This window comes from Lepidochelys kempii, chromosome 10, assembly GCF_965140285.1.
Source record: "Lepidochelys kempii isolate rLepKem1 chromosome 10, rLepKem1.hap1, whole genome shotgun sequence".
NCBI classification, from domain to species: Eukaryota; Metazoa; Chordata; order Testudines; family Cheloniidae; genus Lepidochelys; species Lepidochelys kempii.
Window position 1 is genome coordinate 79,402,201 of NC_136389.1, and position 13,967 is coordinate 79,416,167.

The 13,967-nt window shown below is 43.5% G+C and overlaps 1 protein-coding gene across 15 annotated transcripts in view; it reads right to left on the minus strand.

Annotated features, from left to right (window-relative positions):
- The window catches only part of MEGF11 (multiple EGF like domains 11), a 382,208-nt gene that overhangs the window by 117,543 nt on the left and 250,698 nt on the right, over window positions 1-13,967 (minus strand). For all 15 annotated transcript variants that reach the window (XR_012154103.1, XR_012154102.1, XM_073304382.2 and 12 more), the window contains 2 exons: window positions 9,657-9,793; window positions 2,848-3,060 (listed from right to left, as the gene is read on the minus strand). Coding sequence is in view for 13 of the 15 variants with exons in the window: in XM_073304382.2 (XP_073160483.1) it covers window positions 2,848-3,060; window positions 9,657-9,793 (350 nt within the window). In the remaining 2 variants the exon portion in view is untranslated. The remainder of the gene's footprint in view (window positions 1-2,847; window positions 3,061-9,656; window positions 9,794-13,967) is intronic.

Genomic DNA, 13,967 nt, shown 5'->3' on the forward strand with positions numbered 1-13,967 from the left:
GGAATGCACTGCATGGGACCAAGTAGGAAGTCTGTACAAAGAGTTGTTCAAAATATGGAATGTCTTTGGAGAAGGTCATTTCCTATCAGCTCAGACACTCCTTGGCTCAGAAATTGACAGGATTCTGCAGAGTTCATTGAAAAGTGGAAGGCTGAAATACCACACATGAATGAAAGAACATTTACAGCTCTACAGCTTGCTGATATCTCTCTGTTCCACAACAGTGGTGATAAGATGCAGGGAAAAAACAGATTATTATCAATGGAGAGACTAGACTCATTTATTAAGGAGAGCGAGATATCATCTTGAGCAGAGGCTGCTGCAAGTGAAGCTGATGGGGCAAGGATGGAAGGAAAGGCATCGGAAGCACTGGCTGGGCAGCAACCAAGAGCAGATCAGCTATAGAAAGTAACTAACTATTACAGGGGATCAAAGCTAAGAGGGGCCTTGATCGACCAACATTTAGAGTCTCTCTAAAAACATGTGCCCTAGCCCTCCTTGACACACTGTTCATCCTAGCCTGTCACCACACAATGCAGGTTCTTCCAGCCAGCCCAACCAGCCACCCCAAAAGGATCTTCTTTCTACTCCCTCAGAGTGTGCTGCTCATCTTTCTTACACTCCTAGCTGAGTCCTTCATCTTCCTCCATAGGAGGTGGGTGAACTCCCCATTCAGCGAGGCTAGCCCCCTGCCCCGCCCCTTCTGCCTGAGCCGCCCCCACCCCTGCAGCCGCGCTGGCCCAACCCCTCGGCTGCTGGCCAGATGACCGGCCCAAGCACTGTCCCGAGCACTGTGCTGCCAGCCAGTCCGTCCACAGGCCCAAGCCGCCCCTGGACGCTGGCCTGAGCCCTTAGCTCCAGGCCGCGGGCTGGAACTGAGCCCCTGCCAGCTTCAAGGGAGAGGACAAGCGAGGGCAGGGGGTTGGGGTGCAGGCACGGCCTGGATTAGGGGAGGCTTAGCCTCCCGTGGACTACGATACCCGCTGCCCACATCTTCCTCGCAAGTGAGATAGCCCTGACCACTCCAGCCGGCAACTGAGCCAACAGCAATCAAGTGGACCTGCACCTCTGCCGGCTGTTCTGTCTCATGACTACACTCAGCCTTCCTCTGAATCAGGATCCAGCCTTAACCCGTGGTGTCTAACTCTCAGCTATACACGCCTAGCACTCTTATTCATGGCAGTAGCTTCCATTATGTTATATAAAATACCTGTGAGCCTGGTCTTAGCAGGTGCAGAGTCTCCTTAGGGGCAAACTACACAGTGCAAGCAACTATTTCACTGGGGAGCGCACCTGTAATTGCTGCTCTGCTCAGAGTGATGGAGGTTTTAAGTAACCCATAGCTGCTACAGTAAAAGTGCCAAATCTCAGTGTCGCAAAGTCTTAACATTCACAATTGAGCTATTCCACATGTGCTGCTTGCATGTATAATTAAGGAGTAAGTATTTGCGTCTTAGCAGACTGCAAGATAGGTCAGTCAGCAGCAGCAGTCAGGTCACTATCAGTCTGGTTTAAAATTGAAGAATGTCCCTATCAAGGGCATGTTTGCTTGAGCATCAATTATCCCTATCTCTTTATGAAACCTACAAAACCCTGGCCTGGCTGTGAACGTTTAACAGTAAGGGATGTGAAATCAGGATCAGAGCAGGAGGGAGAGTAAAAAAATCCCTTTCATTTAACAGTCCAAGCTCCTACATTATCCTGTTCTATTGTTGCCTGGTAGAAAAGTGTCAACATACAATGGCGTTAGTCTGGCAGATGAAGAGCCCTATTCTGAGCACTTCCTGCTAGGTGTTCAGTAATTTCCACTGAAATCAATTGGGAACGACAGGCACACAGCATCTCGCATGAATTTAGTGGTCCGAACCTCGCAGGACTGGGTCTTAAACGAAGCAAAAAGGAATAAAAAATTAAGATCTGACCTTTTCAGTGAGGTTTATTCCATTTCAAGTACCCTTCCCTGATAATTATTTTCTTGAATATTTTACATATACACGTACTAAACGAAGAGCAAAAATAGGCACATACGAGAAGGGGAGAGAAGTCTATTTTGACAATGTTGACTTCATTAGAATGCTGGAGAGTGACTGGGGGATATTGATTTACGTCTATTTATACATCTGCCTCAAGTGTTTTCAACAAGGTAATTTGCCATGAGACATAAGATGAAGCAAATTAGGTTTCATTTTGCAACTCTATTTGGAGTGCGTAGACTCAACAAGAAATTCCACGTCATAAACAGAGTCTGTGAGATGGAAGTTAGTAAAATCTCTCTGTTTTTTGAACTTCTGACTTTTTTTTAAAAATACAAAATATTTTTACTGAAAATTTAAAAATGAAGAGTTCAGTATCATGGTGTTATCCATCCAATCTTTGCAAAGCTTTTATCCTTCTGATGCTCTAGGTGATGAATAAAACATGTTGTTGGCATCCTTTCATCTGCGAGAGATGGTGGGAATTGCAGCCTATGATGTAGATGGTTTGCAATGTCTATAAAATGGGTAGGCATATCCATAAAGGGCCTCATATTACAGCCTTTACTTGTGCAAGTAATCCTCGCAAGTATATGAGTAAGGGTTATAGGACTGAGACATAAGTCAGAATGTTCAGGACTTCAGTGGGACTACTCATCTTCCTAAAGTTAGGCCAGGGCTTAAGTCTTGTGCTGAACTGGGACTTAAGATTTCCTGTAGTCACTCAAATCAAAGAAATAATTCACAGGAGTTGGATTGGGCCCTAAGGAAAACTGCTGGGAGAAAGGGATGGAGTCAAATACAGATTTTTCCTCAATGCTTTCTTACTTGTATCTATTAGTCCCACTCCTAGTCGAAAGTATGACGTACATACCTGAGAGTGTTGGTAATATTACAAGGACATTTCTTGTGGCATTTTAGGCCATAAAGCCCTTCTGGACACATTCTTTCTTGGCAACGAATCCCTTTAAACCCAGGGTCGCACATACATGCTCCGTTTACGTGGTAACACTTTGCACCATTTTGACAGTCACATTTTTGAGTGCACTGAAAGCCATATGTCCCAATAGGACACTCCTCTTGACACCTGCAAAGAAATATGTGAGATCTGATGAAATCCAAATGTTAAATAGAGGCTAGTCCATTTATGACTTTTCCAAGGGAATATTGTGGCTGATATATTACGCATAAAATCATACCTCATTTATTTAAGTAATGTACTGAACAAATGAAATCATTGAGGTGATGTGTTATCTTGAGCATGTAAATTGCTGCTAACCTAAAGTGTATTTAATCTCTGTCCAGTTAAATTTCACAGTATTTACACAAGTGTTAACAAAGTGACTGCGCTATCACTTCTTCAATAATTACATTCAGAAAGCATGAACAATTTGATACACAATTAGCTACTTTCTTGAAAGAAAGTCATCTATATTTGCTTTCTTCTCATTTTCAAAGCACTACACACTTCCTTAAATGTGTACCACACACTCGGAATGCTAATCAGGGCTGAAAAATAAGCATGATCAATTAAGCATAATGTGCTACAACAAAGAATGATTTTATTTTCCTTTTATGCTGCTTTTGCACCTGTTTTATATCAAAAGTGAATCTGGCCCCTTGTCTGGTTGCATATTGTGACAAAGTTCCTCACCTGCCTTGGTGGGTCCTGCGCTTATTGGTGGATTTGCTTGCGTCAGAGGTTCATGGCAGCCCTCAGTTTGGCCACTTTCGTGGCTCAAATCTGCCGTTCACTCAGTTAGCCTCTTCGCTGGCCAGCATGGAGAAAGGAAGAAGAACAATCCCCGCAGGCTCTGCTGATCCATCTAGTGGATCAGGGAACAGGCCAGAGACCTTCCCCTCTGGTGAAACCCACTGTCCAGTTCAACTCCTCCTGTATCAAGTAGGGAGTTGGGGGAATGGAGGGATGGGGGGAATCTCCGGGTTCCAGGCCAGGGCCCTGTGGAATGCAGCTGCCTACAGTGGCTCCTGTAACAGCTGCGTGACAGTTACAACTCCCTGGGCTACTTCCCCATGGCCTCCTCCCAACACCTTCTTTATTCTCACCACAGGACATTCCTCCTGATGTCTGATAATGCTTGTACTTCTCAGTCTTCCAATAGTACGCCTTCTCACTCTCAGTCTCTTGCACTTCTTGCTCCCAGCTCCTCGCACGCACCACAAACTGAAGTGAGCTCCTTTTTAAACCCAGGTGCCCTGATTAGCCTGCCTTAGTTGATTCTAGCAGCTTCTTGATTGGCTGCAGGTGTTCTAATCAGCCTGTCTGCCTTAATTGTTTCCAGAAAGTTCCTGATTGTTCTGGAACCTTCCCTGTTACCTTACCCAGGGAAAAGGGACCTACTTAACCTGGGGCTAATATATCTGCCTTCTATCACTCTCCTGTAGCCATCTGGCCTGATCCTGTCACAATACGTACTGTCTAGCTACAGTAGTTTGAACCTAAAAACCTATTTTCATTTATCATTACAGCGATGGTTACTAGCACAAAACCTCAGACAGACAGTTTTCACCCTCAGTGTAACTTCTTTTCCAGAATTACCAACATTTGTAATACCTGATACACACAAAAACAGAACCCCATAAACAGTATATACAGATTTGTTTATCTGAGCACCCTTTCCTGTTATACTTCAAATATTTCCCTACTGGATGATTTATGAAATGTTGGGCCAATACATTCTGAACAGTCTGTTTCACAGTGCTGTGCAAAGCAATCCAAGAGATCCCATTTCCTAGTTGAAAAGGCCAATAAAAGTCCTAGAAAATGGAACTCTTTCTATGCTTGGTGAAGCTTGATGGTTTCCAAATTTTACAAGGTATTAGTACCTCAGTTTACAAGATTCATCATGAAGCACAGCTATGCTTTATTCGTTTAAAAACCCAATTCCCTTATCTCAGGGATACCAGATATTAGAAATAGCCTATCAGTATTAATTTAACCCCAGGCATTGATTAAAATGTATACTGTAAATACAGTGAAGAGAGGTGAGTGTTAAATGTCTTTTTGCAGGTCACTTCACAGCTGGTATGTGAGAGTTAATATGTAAAAGATTAAGGTACAACGCAAGCCTAGCAAATTGAAATGAACACGCTCAATACATAAGAAGAGAAATCACGGTTGCAGTTTTACTAAAAACAAATAAAGTAAGTAAAAAAGCCCAGCTAGTGATTTAATTGCAGCCTGTTTCACCACGGCTGTTGTTGCATTGTTCAAGTTCAGACTTGGGAGCCAAAGTTAGAGGAACATGTGGAAAAAATGGCAGCGAATGAGCTCTAAGAGTCACCCTGAGCTAACTATTGGCTGCTAGCTTTGCTGTCCTCAGTGCAGTCCAACTGCGGAGTAATAGCCAACATGGAATCATGGGAATAGGACTGAAACACTTAAAACAAATGAAATGCAATGAATGCATTAAGATGTCTTATGTTTCCGTTGCCACATGCAGCTCTACTAGTGAGCAGGAGTCTACTGTACTCAACAAGATGAATGCACAGTCGATGGTGCACTATATCATCCTATATTTATAGAAGATGAAGCATTACATAGAAGGGAAAAAAGCATCTGGAAATGAAATATTGACGACTTAATCCATTTACATAATTAGCCATTTTCTACTAACAATTTAACCAACTTATTTATTTGGAGATCAAGCAGCTACTGCTAATGAATTTTATAAGAAGAATACTAATAACAATTCCTCTGGAACATAAGGATAATCACAGCAGGAATTAGCTTTCTACTGAAACATCCTTCCTTAGCAACATATCAATCTAATGTGTCCATAACACCATTAACAACCAGATACATTGCTCAATTAAATTACAAAATGAGCTGCTAAGCCCTAGTTGTGTTTCTTGTTTAATTTACATTGCTTTCTGCCTATCTGGGGAGACTCTCATTATAATTTCTACTGAACTTTAATATGTTCTACAATTATTTGGGCTGGGAGAATATGGCTGTCACCTGTAGAATTAATGGAAGCAATTTCACAAAATATTAAACATAAGACAGCCTGTTTAACAGAAGAAAATATTACAAGCACCTACATTATTTTCCAATATGAGTGCTCGGAATGGTTCTGAGGAAGAATGATGCCTCTGTTTTCTTTACAAGGATTACATTTTTGTACAACAAACAACGTTATCTGAAATACACTTAAAAACTGTGGAGATCACTGTTTTCATAGCTATGAAATATTTATACAAACAAAGCAAGAGAAGAGGTTTACTTATTCTTTCATAACAAATGTAGTATTTATCCTATTAAGATTCAATCTATCGGCTCAATGGCGAGACGGAAAACCCAGCTAAACTGCTAGATTCACTTTGTTGCTGTTGTCAGCCACAGAATTTTCATACTTTTATTTCCAGCATCCAGATGTGCTTTTGCTATTATTCCATTCAAATAATTTACAATACAGACATTTACATGGGCACTTAAGTCATTTTAGTTCAGCACAAAGCTATCTGGGACTATCAATAGTGCTTGTCAATTTGCTGTAGGTAAGTAGTGTGGTCCCACTTCCCAGAAAGCAGGGAGTGAACAAAAAGTGAAAATTACACTTCTACAGGCTTTTTTGTCTTTGTTAAGTCCACAAAATATTTATCTAACTATATGTCATTATGTATCTTACAGGACTCCAAACAGTATATTGCTATTTACAAACAATTAAAAAGAGACATCGGCAGATAATCAAAATCTAGTAAAAATGATTTTACAATATCTAATATTAACAGAAATATTCTCCTGATTTTAAAAGAATGTCAAAGAAAATACTGTTTTGTTTGGAAACAATATTCCCCTGCTGCGGCTGCAATGTATATTGTAGCATTATGATAATATATGAGACCTGGAAAGCAAAATGGACTATAGCCCGAAAATGAATCTGACTTGTTTGTCCTATTGTCCCAGCTGAGTGAAATCACAGCATTAATAGGTAAAATAATTTAGGTTTGTTAAATATTGAGCCTGCTCCTGCTGCCATTAAAGTCAATGGGAGATTTACCATTAACTAGCTGTAGTTAAGAAGAGGTAAAAAGTGTACCCATCTTAAGAACAAACGTTTACAGATGAAACAATGTCCTCCCTGAAGTCAATCGCAAAACTCTTCAATGACTTCAGTGGGGACAGGATTTTACCCACCGATAAGATAATTCTTTTGGGCTTCCCAAAAACTTTGCAGGGTTCATCTAAACTGAGGAGTCTTAAATAGGGGGTGGGAATCGCCAGGCTGCTCCCAGCCACTCTTGCTGCTAGAGAAGTTGAGTGTGAAAGTCTATGCATATTGGCTTTGAAAACAGATGAATCTCCTTTCCTCTTATTCTTCTCCTATTCTCTGCTTCCCTTTGGGATACTCTCACTTCCTGTGACCCCCCTTCTTCTGTCCTCCGTGTCTATTTTGCTCCTCACAGCCCCCAGTCCAGCAAATCATGTAAGCATCTGAGCAGTTCCATCAGGCCCTACTTACTTAGAAGCTTTGATTGGATTGGGGCCCATATTCACACCTTTCTATCCCCCTTGCTTGCCCATTTTCCATTGTTACACTTCCAGTTGGCCCCTATTATTTCCTCTCTCTCTTTCCTCTGAGATCCCACCTCCTTCCAGGGGCCACATCCTTCTTATTTACACACACACACACACACACACTTCAAAGACCTTCTATTTCCTTTTTCGCCCATGAGGCCTGCAACTTTTCTCCCACTCTCCATCCCATACTACACTGCTAGCCCTCTAAAGCTCAACCTGTGCACCCTCCTCTGTCCCTCCCCGCATTGCTAGGCTCCCCCCTTTCCGTTCCCTGGCTCTATGAGCTGCTGCCAAGAGCATGGGCAAACTCGATCCCTTCTTCCTTTGCCCGCTGCTTGCTGTCTCCTCTTCCAAATCCACAAGGGACTGTTTCTGCATGCGCTCTGTGCATGTTGGGGAGCAGTTCCCTTTATTTCTCACCCCTTCATGCCAGCTCCCTGGAGTGGAGCCGGCTCCTTTGCTGCACCATCCCCCCTTGTGGCTGGGGGCCGTACTGGGAACAGAGTGAAGGAACTGGCCCAGAGGTCGGCTGCTGGCTGGGAGCTCATGACTGCTCTAGCAATGTTGAGTCTCCTACAGACCCAGGGCTTGCAACTAGCAAACCAGGGGCCCTAGAGCCATTGGCTGCACAGGCCCCAAAACCAGTCCTTCGTAGCTGAGGCTAAGTATGCAAAGAGCTTCTGATTTCAGGCACAATCACCATGATAGACACTCAGCCCTGGCGATCACTTTTCATTGGAAAGCTATCTCCATAATTAAAAGAAAGTTAAAGCTAAGATTAGCCATGACATTTAAAGGCTCCCCCAAACTAAAGGGGCACTGGCTTTGTGCCATGGAGGTCCCAACCACCAGCTTTGTAAAGGGCGCTGCTGTAATAACTGGGGATTTTCCTTAAAGCTATGTTCCCTAGAATGACTTCTACTTCCATCTGCTTTACCTAGCTGCAGCTGCCATTTGACATATTTCCCAAAGCAAATACTGGCATCGGTGATATGAAGACACGTGATTTCAACAGAAGTCTCATGGTTGTGACACAGCAGAATGGCCTTCTAAATGTAAGTGTAGCATTTAGGGCTGGTTTGCTTGTGTCCTTTGAATAGCTGACAGTTACACAAATAAAGACGAAAGGAAGTAAGACACTCCAACAAACTCTAAACTTCCTTATGCACTAGGGCAGGGGCTCTCAACCTTTCCAGACTACTGTACCTCTTTCAGACATCTGATTTGTCTTGCATACCCCCAAGTTACACCTCACTTAAAAACTGCTTGCTTACAAAATCAGACACAAAAATACAAGTGTCACAGCTCATTATTACTGAAACATTGCTGATGTTCTCACTTTTACCATAGAACTATAAAATAAATCAACTGGAATATAAATGTTGTGCTAACATTTCAGTGTATAGTCTACAGAGCAGTATAAACAAGTCATTGTCTGTATGAAATTTTAGTTTGTGACAACTTTGCTAGTGCTTTTTATGTAGCCTGTTGTAAAACCCGGCAAATACTAGATGAGTTGATGTACCTCCTGGAAGACCTCTGCGTCCCCCACATGCCCCTGTTTGAGAACCACTACACTAGGGATAAAATTCAGTGGGCTATCACTTAAAATGGACTTAAGTGATGTACAGGCCCTCTGAATATACTTCAATGAAGTCGCTTAATCCAAGACAGCCTTGTAAAACAATATAATCCTTTCTGATCATATTAAGGCTGCTCCTCTAGTTTATAAATGTTGAGGATTTATCACTTTTTGCTGGTGTCAGAGACTGCAGCAACCCAGATTGGAAAGGAGGGACATATTAAACTGCTGCATTGCTTACTCTTGAGGATATTAATTTGTATAAATATGGTTCATTTACATATCTTGTAAACATGTAATGCTTTCTATTAAATTTGTCGCTGTAAATATCTAAATTTAATTTAATCCATTAAATTTTTAAAAGAGTACAGTAAAAAAAAGAAAACTAACAGTAAACAGTGAGCACTGCCACTGAAAATAATAACAAAGGCATATTTATAAAGCCTGAACCTCTGTAGGAAGAGGCACCTAATTGCAGCAATAGAAATGTAACACACTGTTCTCCAGAGAGCAAGATTGTTTAAGATTAATATTGAAGAGCAATGGGTTTTATTACCTGTCTCCCATATATCCAGCTGTACACAGGCATTTTCCTGTCACATGATCACAATGTCCTCCGTTATGGCATGAACAATCCTGGCTGCAGTTAATTCCAAAGGTTCCGGAAGGGCATGGCTCTGCACATACAAAACCCTAGGGAGGTGCAGAAAGAGCAGGGTTTCAGTGAAGAGTTGCAACATTCTGAGCTTTTATTTGTGGCTAGTATATTTTTTTGTCTGTCTTGCTACACCTGGCTTCAGCCTGTCTTGCCTTTCAACCCCTGGCGGCTCCATGATTCCTGTTTCACCCTACTCCCTTCCCCTGGCCCCTCACCTCCCCTTCAGCAAGGCACTGAGACAGAGGTGCCTCCTCCTCTAACCCGGGGCACTATGCTGGCTGCAAACCAGCAGGGGGCGTAGACAGCTGCCAGACAGGTGGCAAAGAGGCCGCCTGGCTGCCTAGGCCCATCACTACCGCAGGTGCCCGATGGCCACGAGAAGTAACTGCAACAAAACCCCTGCTCCGTCCCTGCTGCCATGTGGGTGATGACATAGGGGCCTGCTGACAAGACTGATGCCAACGTGTGAAGTAAGGCACATCTACCTGGCAGCTCTCTGCACGGACAAACCAAGATCCACAGAGATATAACTGGATTCCCCACTGATGTTCATCTGCCTGGCTATAGAGCCATGCCCCAACTTCCTTCTCTGCAGTCTCCAGCCTTGACCTCTGCAGGGGACGATCCCTCTGAATCAACCTGCATAAGCAATGGCTACTTAAGGTGCTGTCCATAAATGATGTACCACGTATTTTGGTGATTTTCAAGATCCACCCTCCTCCTGTAATACTGAGGCCTGGTCTACACTAGCAGGGGAATTGATCTAAGATACGGAACTTCAGCCTACGTGAATAACGTAGCCGAAGTCGACGTACTTAGATCGACTTACCGTGGTGAGTCGACTGCTGCCGCTGCCCCCCTCTCCATTGACTCTGTCTACACCTCTCGCCGAGCTGAAGTACGGGAGTCGACCGGAGCGCTTGGGGATCGATTTATCGTGTCTAGTCTAGATGCACTAAATCGATCCCTGCTGGATCGATTGCTGCCCGCCAATCCGGCGGGTAGTGAAGACATACCCAGAGACAAATGCACACAATTAAGGACCCACCTCACCCCCTAATGCATTCTGTAATTTATGGACAGCCCTCAGCCTGCCACTTCAGTGTATCTCTGCACACCTACTCCCAGCCTTTAGACTGGCTGAGCATTATCCAGCACAGACAGACGAGCATCATGTACAAACCCCATCGGCCTATAAACTAAAACATGTTCATTTAAAATATGCTCCTGCAGCCCCTTTTCACTTGGAAGTTTTAAACCTAATAACAACAGTCAGTTATTCCCATCACAACTCAACAAACAACTGGCTGTTCACACTGGGTGAAACTCACCATGGGGCATCAGGCCACCAGCAAGCTCATACGCCACCTACGGCCCATTTTGGCCCTCCACATCCCAGTGCCAATCCCGTCCCCTTGGCTCCATGTCCTGGTCCCCCATCCCTCTGCTCCTCCCAGCCCCTTCTTCTCCTCCCTCCTTCTCTATGCTGCCAGGGCAGTAGCAGCAGAAGAGCTGAAAGCCGAGGACAGAGAGCCTCCCTGCTCGCAGTTCCAGGGCCCAGTACCATGACAACCTCCCGGCAGCCAGGAGGAGCAATTGCTGTGAAAGTCCTGATCCGCCCATGTAGCCCTAGGATAGCACATACTCAGCGTAGATTGCGTCTTGGGACAATCTAGCTGCCAAATGCTAATAAGTCACTACTGAGCATGTGCCAACTGAGATTTTCAGAGGCTCACAACTTCGCCAAATTTGAGTGGGTTTCCCCAGGGATGGTTAAAGGCACATCTGTCACTCCAGGGTGATGTCCCTGCCAAAGTTCAACCCCCTGCTCCACAGCCTGGAAGCACCAGAGCTCCACAACTAAAAGGTTGTAAGACTTTAACATGGGCAAAACAACAGGTTTTCCCTTAACCTCAGCCTGAGGCAGACACCTAGCATGCAAAATTTCAGCCCAAACCATTCAAGTTGGACAGAGTTATAAGCAACTGAGGCAGGGTATTACAGTGGAAAGTGCTGGGAGACCTTAAGTATTGGAGTCACTGCCTGAATACACAACATTTGACAGAAAAGCTGAGGGGATTTCCCTTGAACTTTTGTTTTTTTGGGCGGGGGGGGGGTGTCTCTGTGAAGTCTCATATCCCCAACCAAGTGCCAGGGGCTCCTAGTTGTGAACAAAGCACATATTGAATAAATCTTACACAAAAACGAAAAATGGAGCATCACAAATGAGGATATTCCTGGTTTCAGCTCCTCTTCCGGGGCCCAATGTCAAAAGCTTAGGAAGTTCTGTAACAGCAACACACCTCCAATGGAAAGACTGCCCGCTCTCTCTAACCATAAACCAGATCCCTCAGGTCTTTCTCAACCTGGTGATAGGTGGTTCCCTGGCTAGAAAACAGACATTTTGGCCTCAATTCAAGACCAGTCAGATTCCGCTGTAACAAACATGTCTCTCCAGGCTTGAGTAATAAGCAATACTATATATTTGGAAATGCAGGCATCCAGGCATCTGGATAAATGCATTTTCACTTCATGTCTCAAAAAGAACAGGATTTTTATCAACAAACAATGACAAAGTAGTACTCTGAGATCTATCCCCAAGAGCCAAACAAATCTTTAGGCATAATTTTTTGCATTAATGTGTGCTAAGAGGATATAAAACGCCCCTTTGTGGAAGATCAAATGTCAGACCAAAGTTTCTTGTGGTTTACGCATCTTATCAGCAAAGTTTATTTTTTAAGACCCCAAACTCTTGGGCTTCTGCTTTTAATACAGTTTCCCAGCATTATCACAATTTTGCAGTAGAGAAAAATTCCCACCCCTTCGTTTATTTCATTTTACAAAAACCACAACAACAAAAAGAAACCTGCACATGGCTGAGATGGAGGCGAAAGCACCCACCAACCAACACCCACATCCACTGGAGTGAAAAATGCCCAATACATTTTAGCATTAGAAGCCACTCTTCTAGTGTAATACTTCATACAATAGGCTGCATGCTGTCCTGGTGAAAAAAACATGGGGAAATAAATACTCAACATAAAACTTTGAGTTATTGTAACTCACTGTATTTCTGTCGGATTCCCCCTTCACAGGAAAGGGTTTTACAAAGCAGCTTGAGGGGTAGAAGAAACAGCCTCTAAGGGAGGCAGATCCTAGGGGAAATCAGAGACTACCTCTCTAGGCCACTTTTACCCTTTCAATTTGGTGCCTAGTCCCCCAGCTACCACAGCTCCTAAGGAAGCAAAGCTGTCATTAATAACTCCCATGGTCTGCAGCCCAGGAGAGGACAGAAAGTGCAGTGGGGGAGTAGTGGCAGGTCCCAGGAACTATAAAATTGGAGTAAATTTACAGTCGTATAAATCCAAGGAGAATTCTCTCTCTCACACGTGCAGTGTAACTCCAGTACACACACACACACACACAGAGACAGTCTGAAGTATCCTCTGCAAGTAAACATCCAGTTGTCAGAGAAAGACTATCAATAGTATAAAAGAAAATGAACACAATTTAGCAGCCCCATCTCTCCTGCCCATTTATTGCCCACCTGTGTCTGGCTGCACAAACCACGGCACGTGCCAGGAGTTAAAACTCCAGCAAGAGAAAGGAATTAGTTGCTTTTTCTCTAGGCATTGGATTTTCAGCCTTTCATGAAAACCCTGGAGAGTCCCTTTAAATTTAAAATCCCAACATTTACAAGCTGAATTCTTCTTCTTATCATTTCAGTTTCTTCCCCCAGAATACTTGATCTCTCACTTCAATTTTTAGTTATGCTCAGTTCAAACACATCAATTGTTAACTCCAGGTTTTTCTCTGGAGACTAAGCAGCCAACAACAGTTGTCAGGAAAGTCCCTCTGGGCCACTGAGTATTGCAGAGAAAATTCTAAGCTTCAAGTTGCACAGCGCAAATGGGACAGAACGAATAGCTGCACCAGCTCAGCAGTATCATTGGTGTAGCGCTCTGCTTTAGGGCCCACTTTGCACCTTAAAAGACTTCTAAAACTTTCTGGTCTTCCTTTACATTCTTGTTTTTCTTTAGTGACATTTCCACTCCGCGAGAAAAGGTCTCCTGCCCAGACAGCAGAAAAGGAGGAGTCCAGTAAGACAATTTAGATTCTCAAAAACGCTGGTATGTGAAATACAAATATTAGAGGAGCACTAGTGGCAGGAAAAAAAAAATCTCTGGATGACATACTGATGCTCATTTC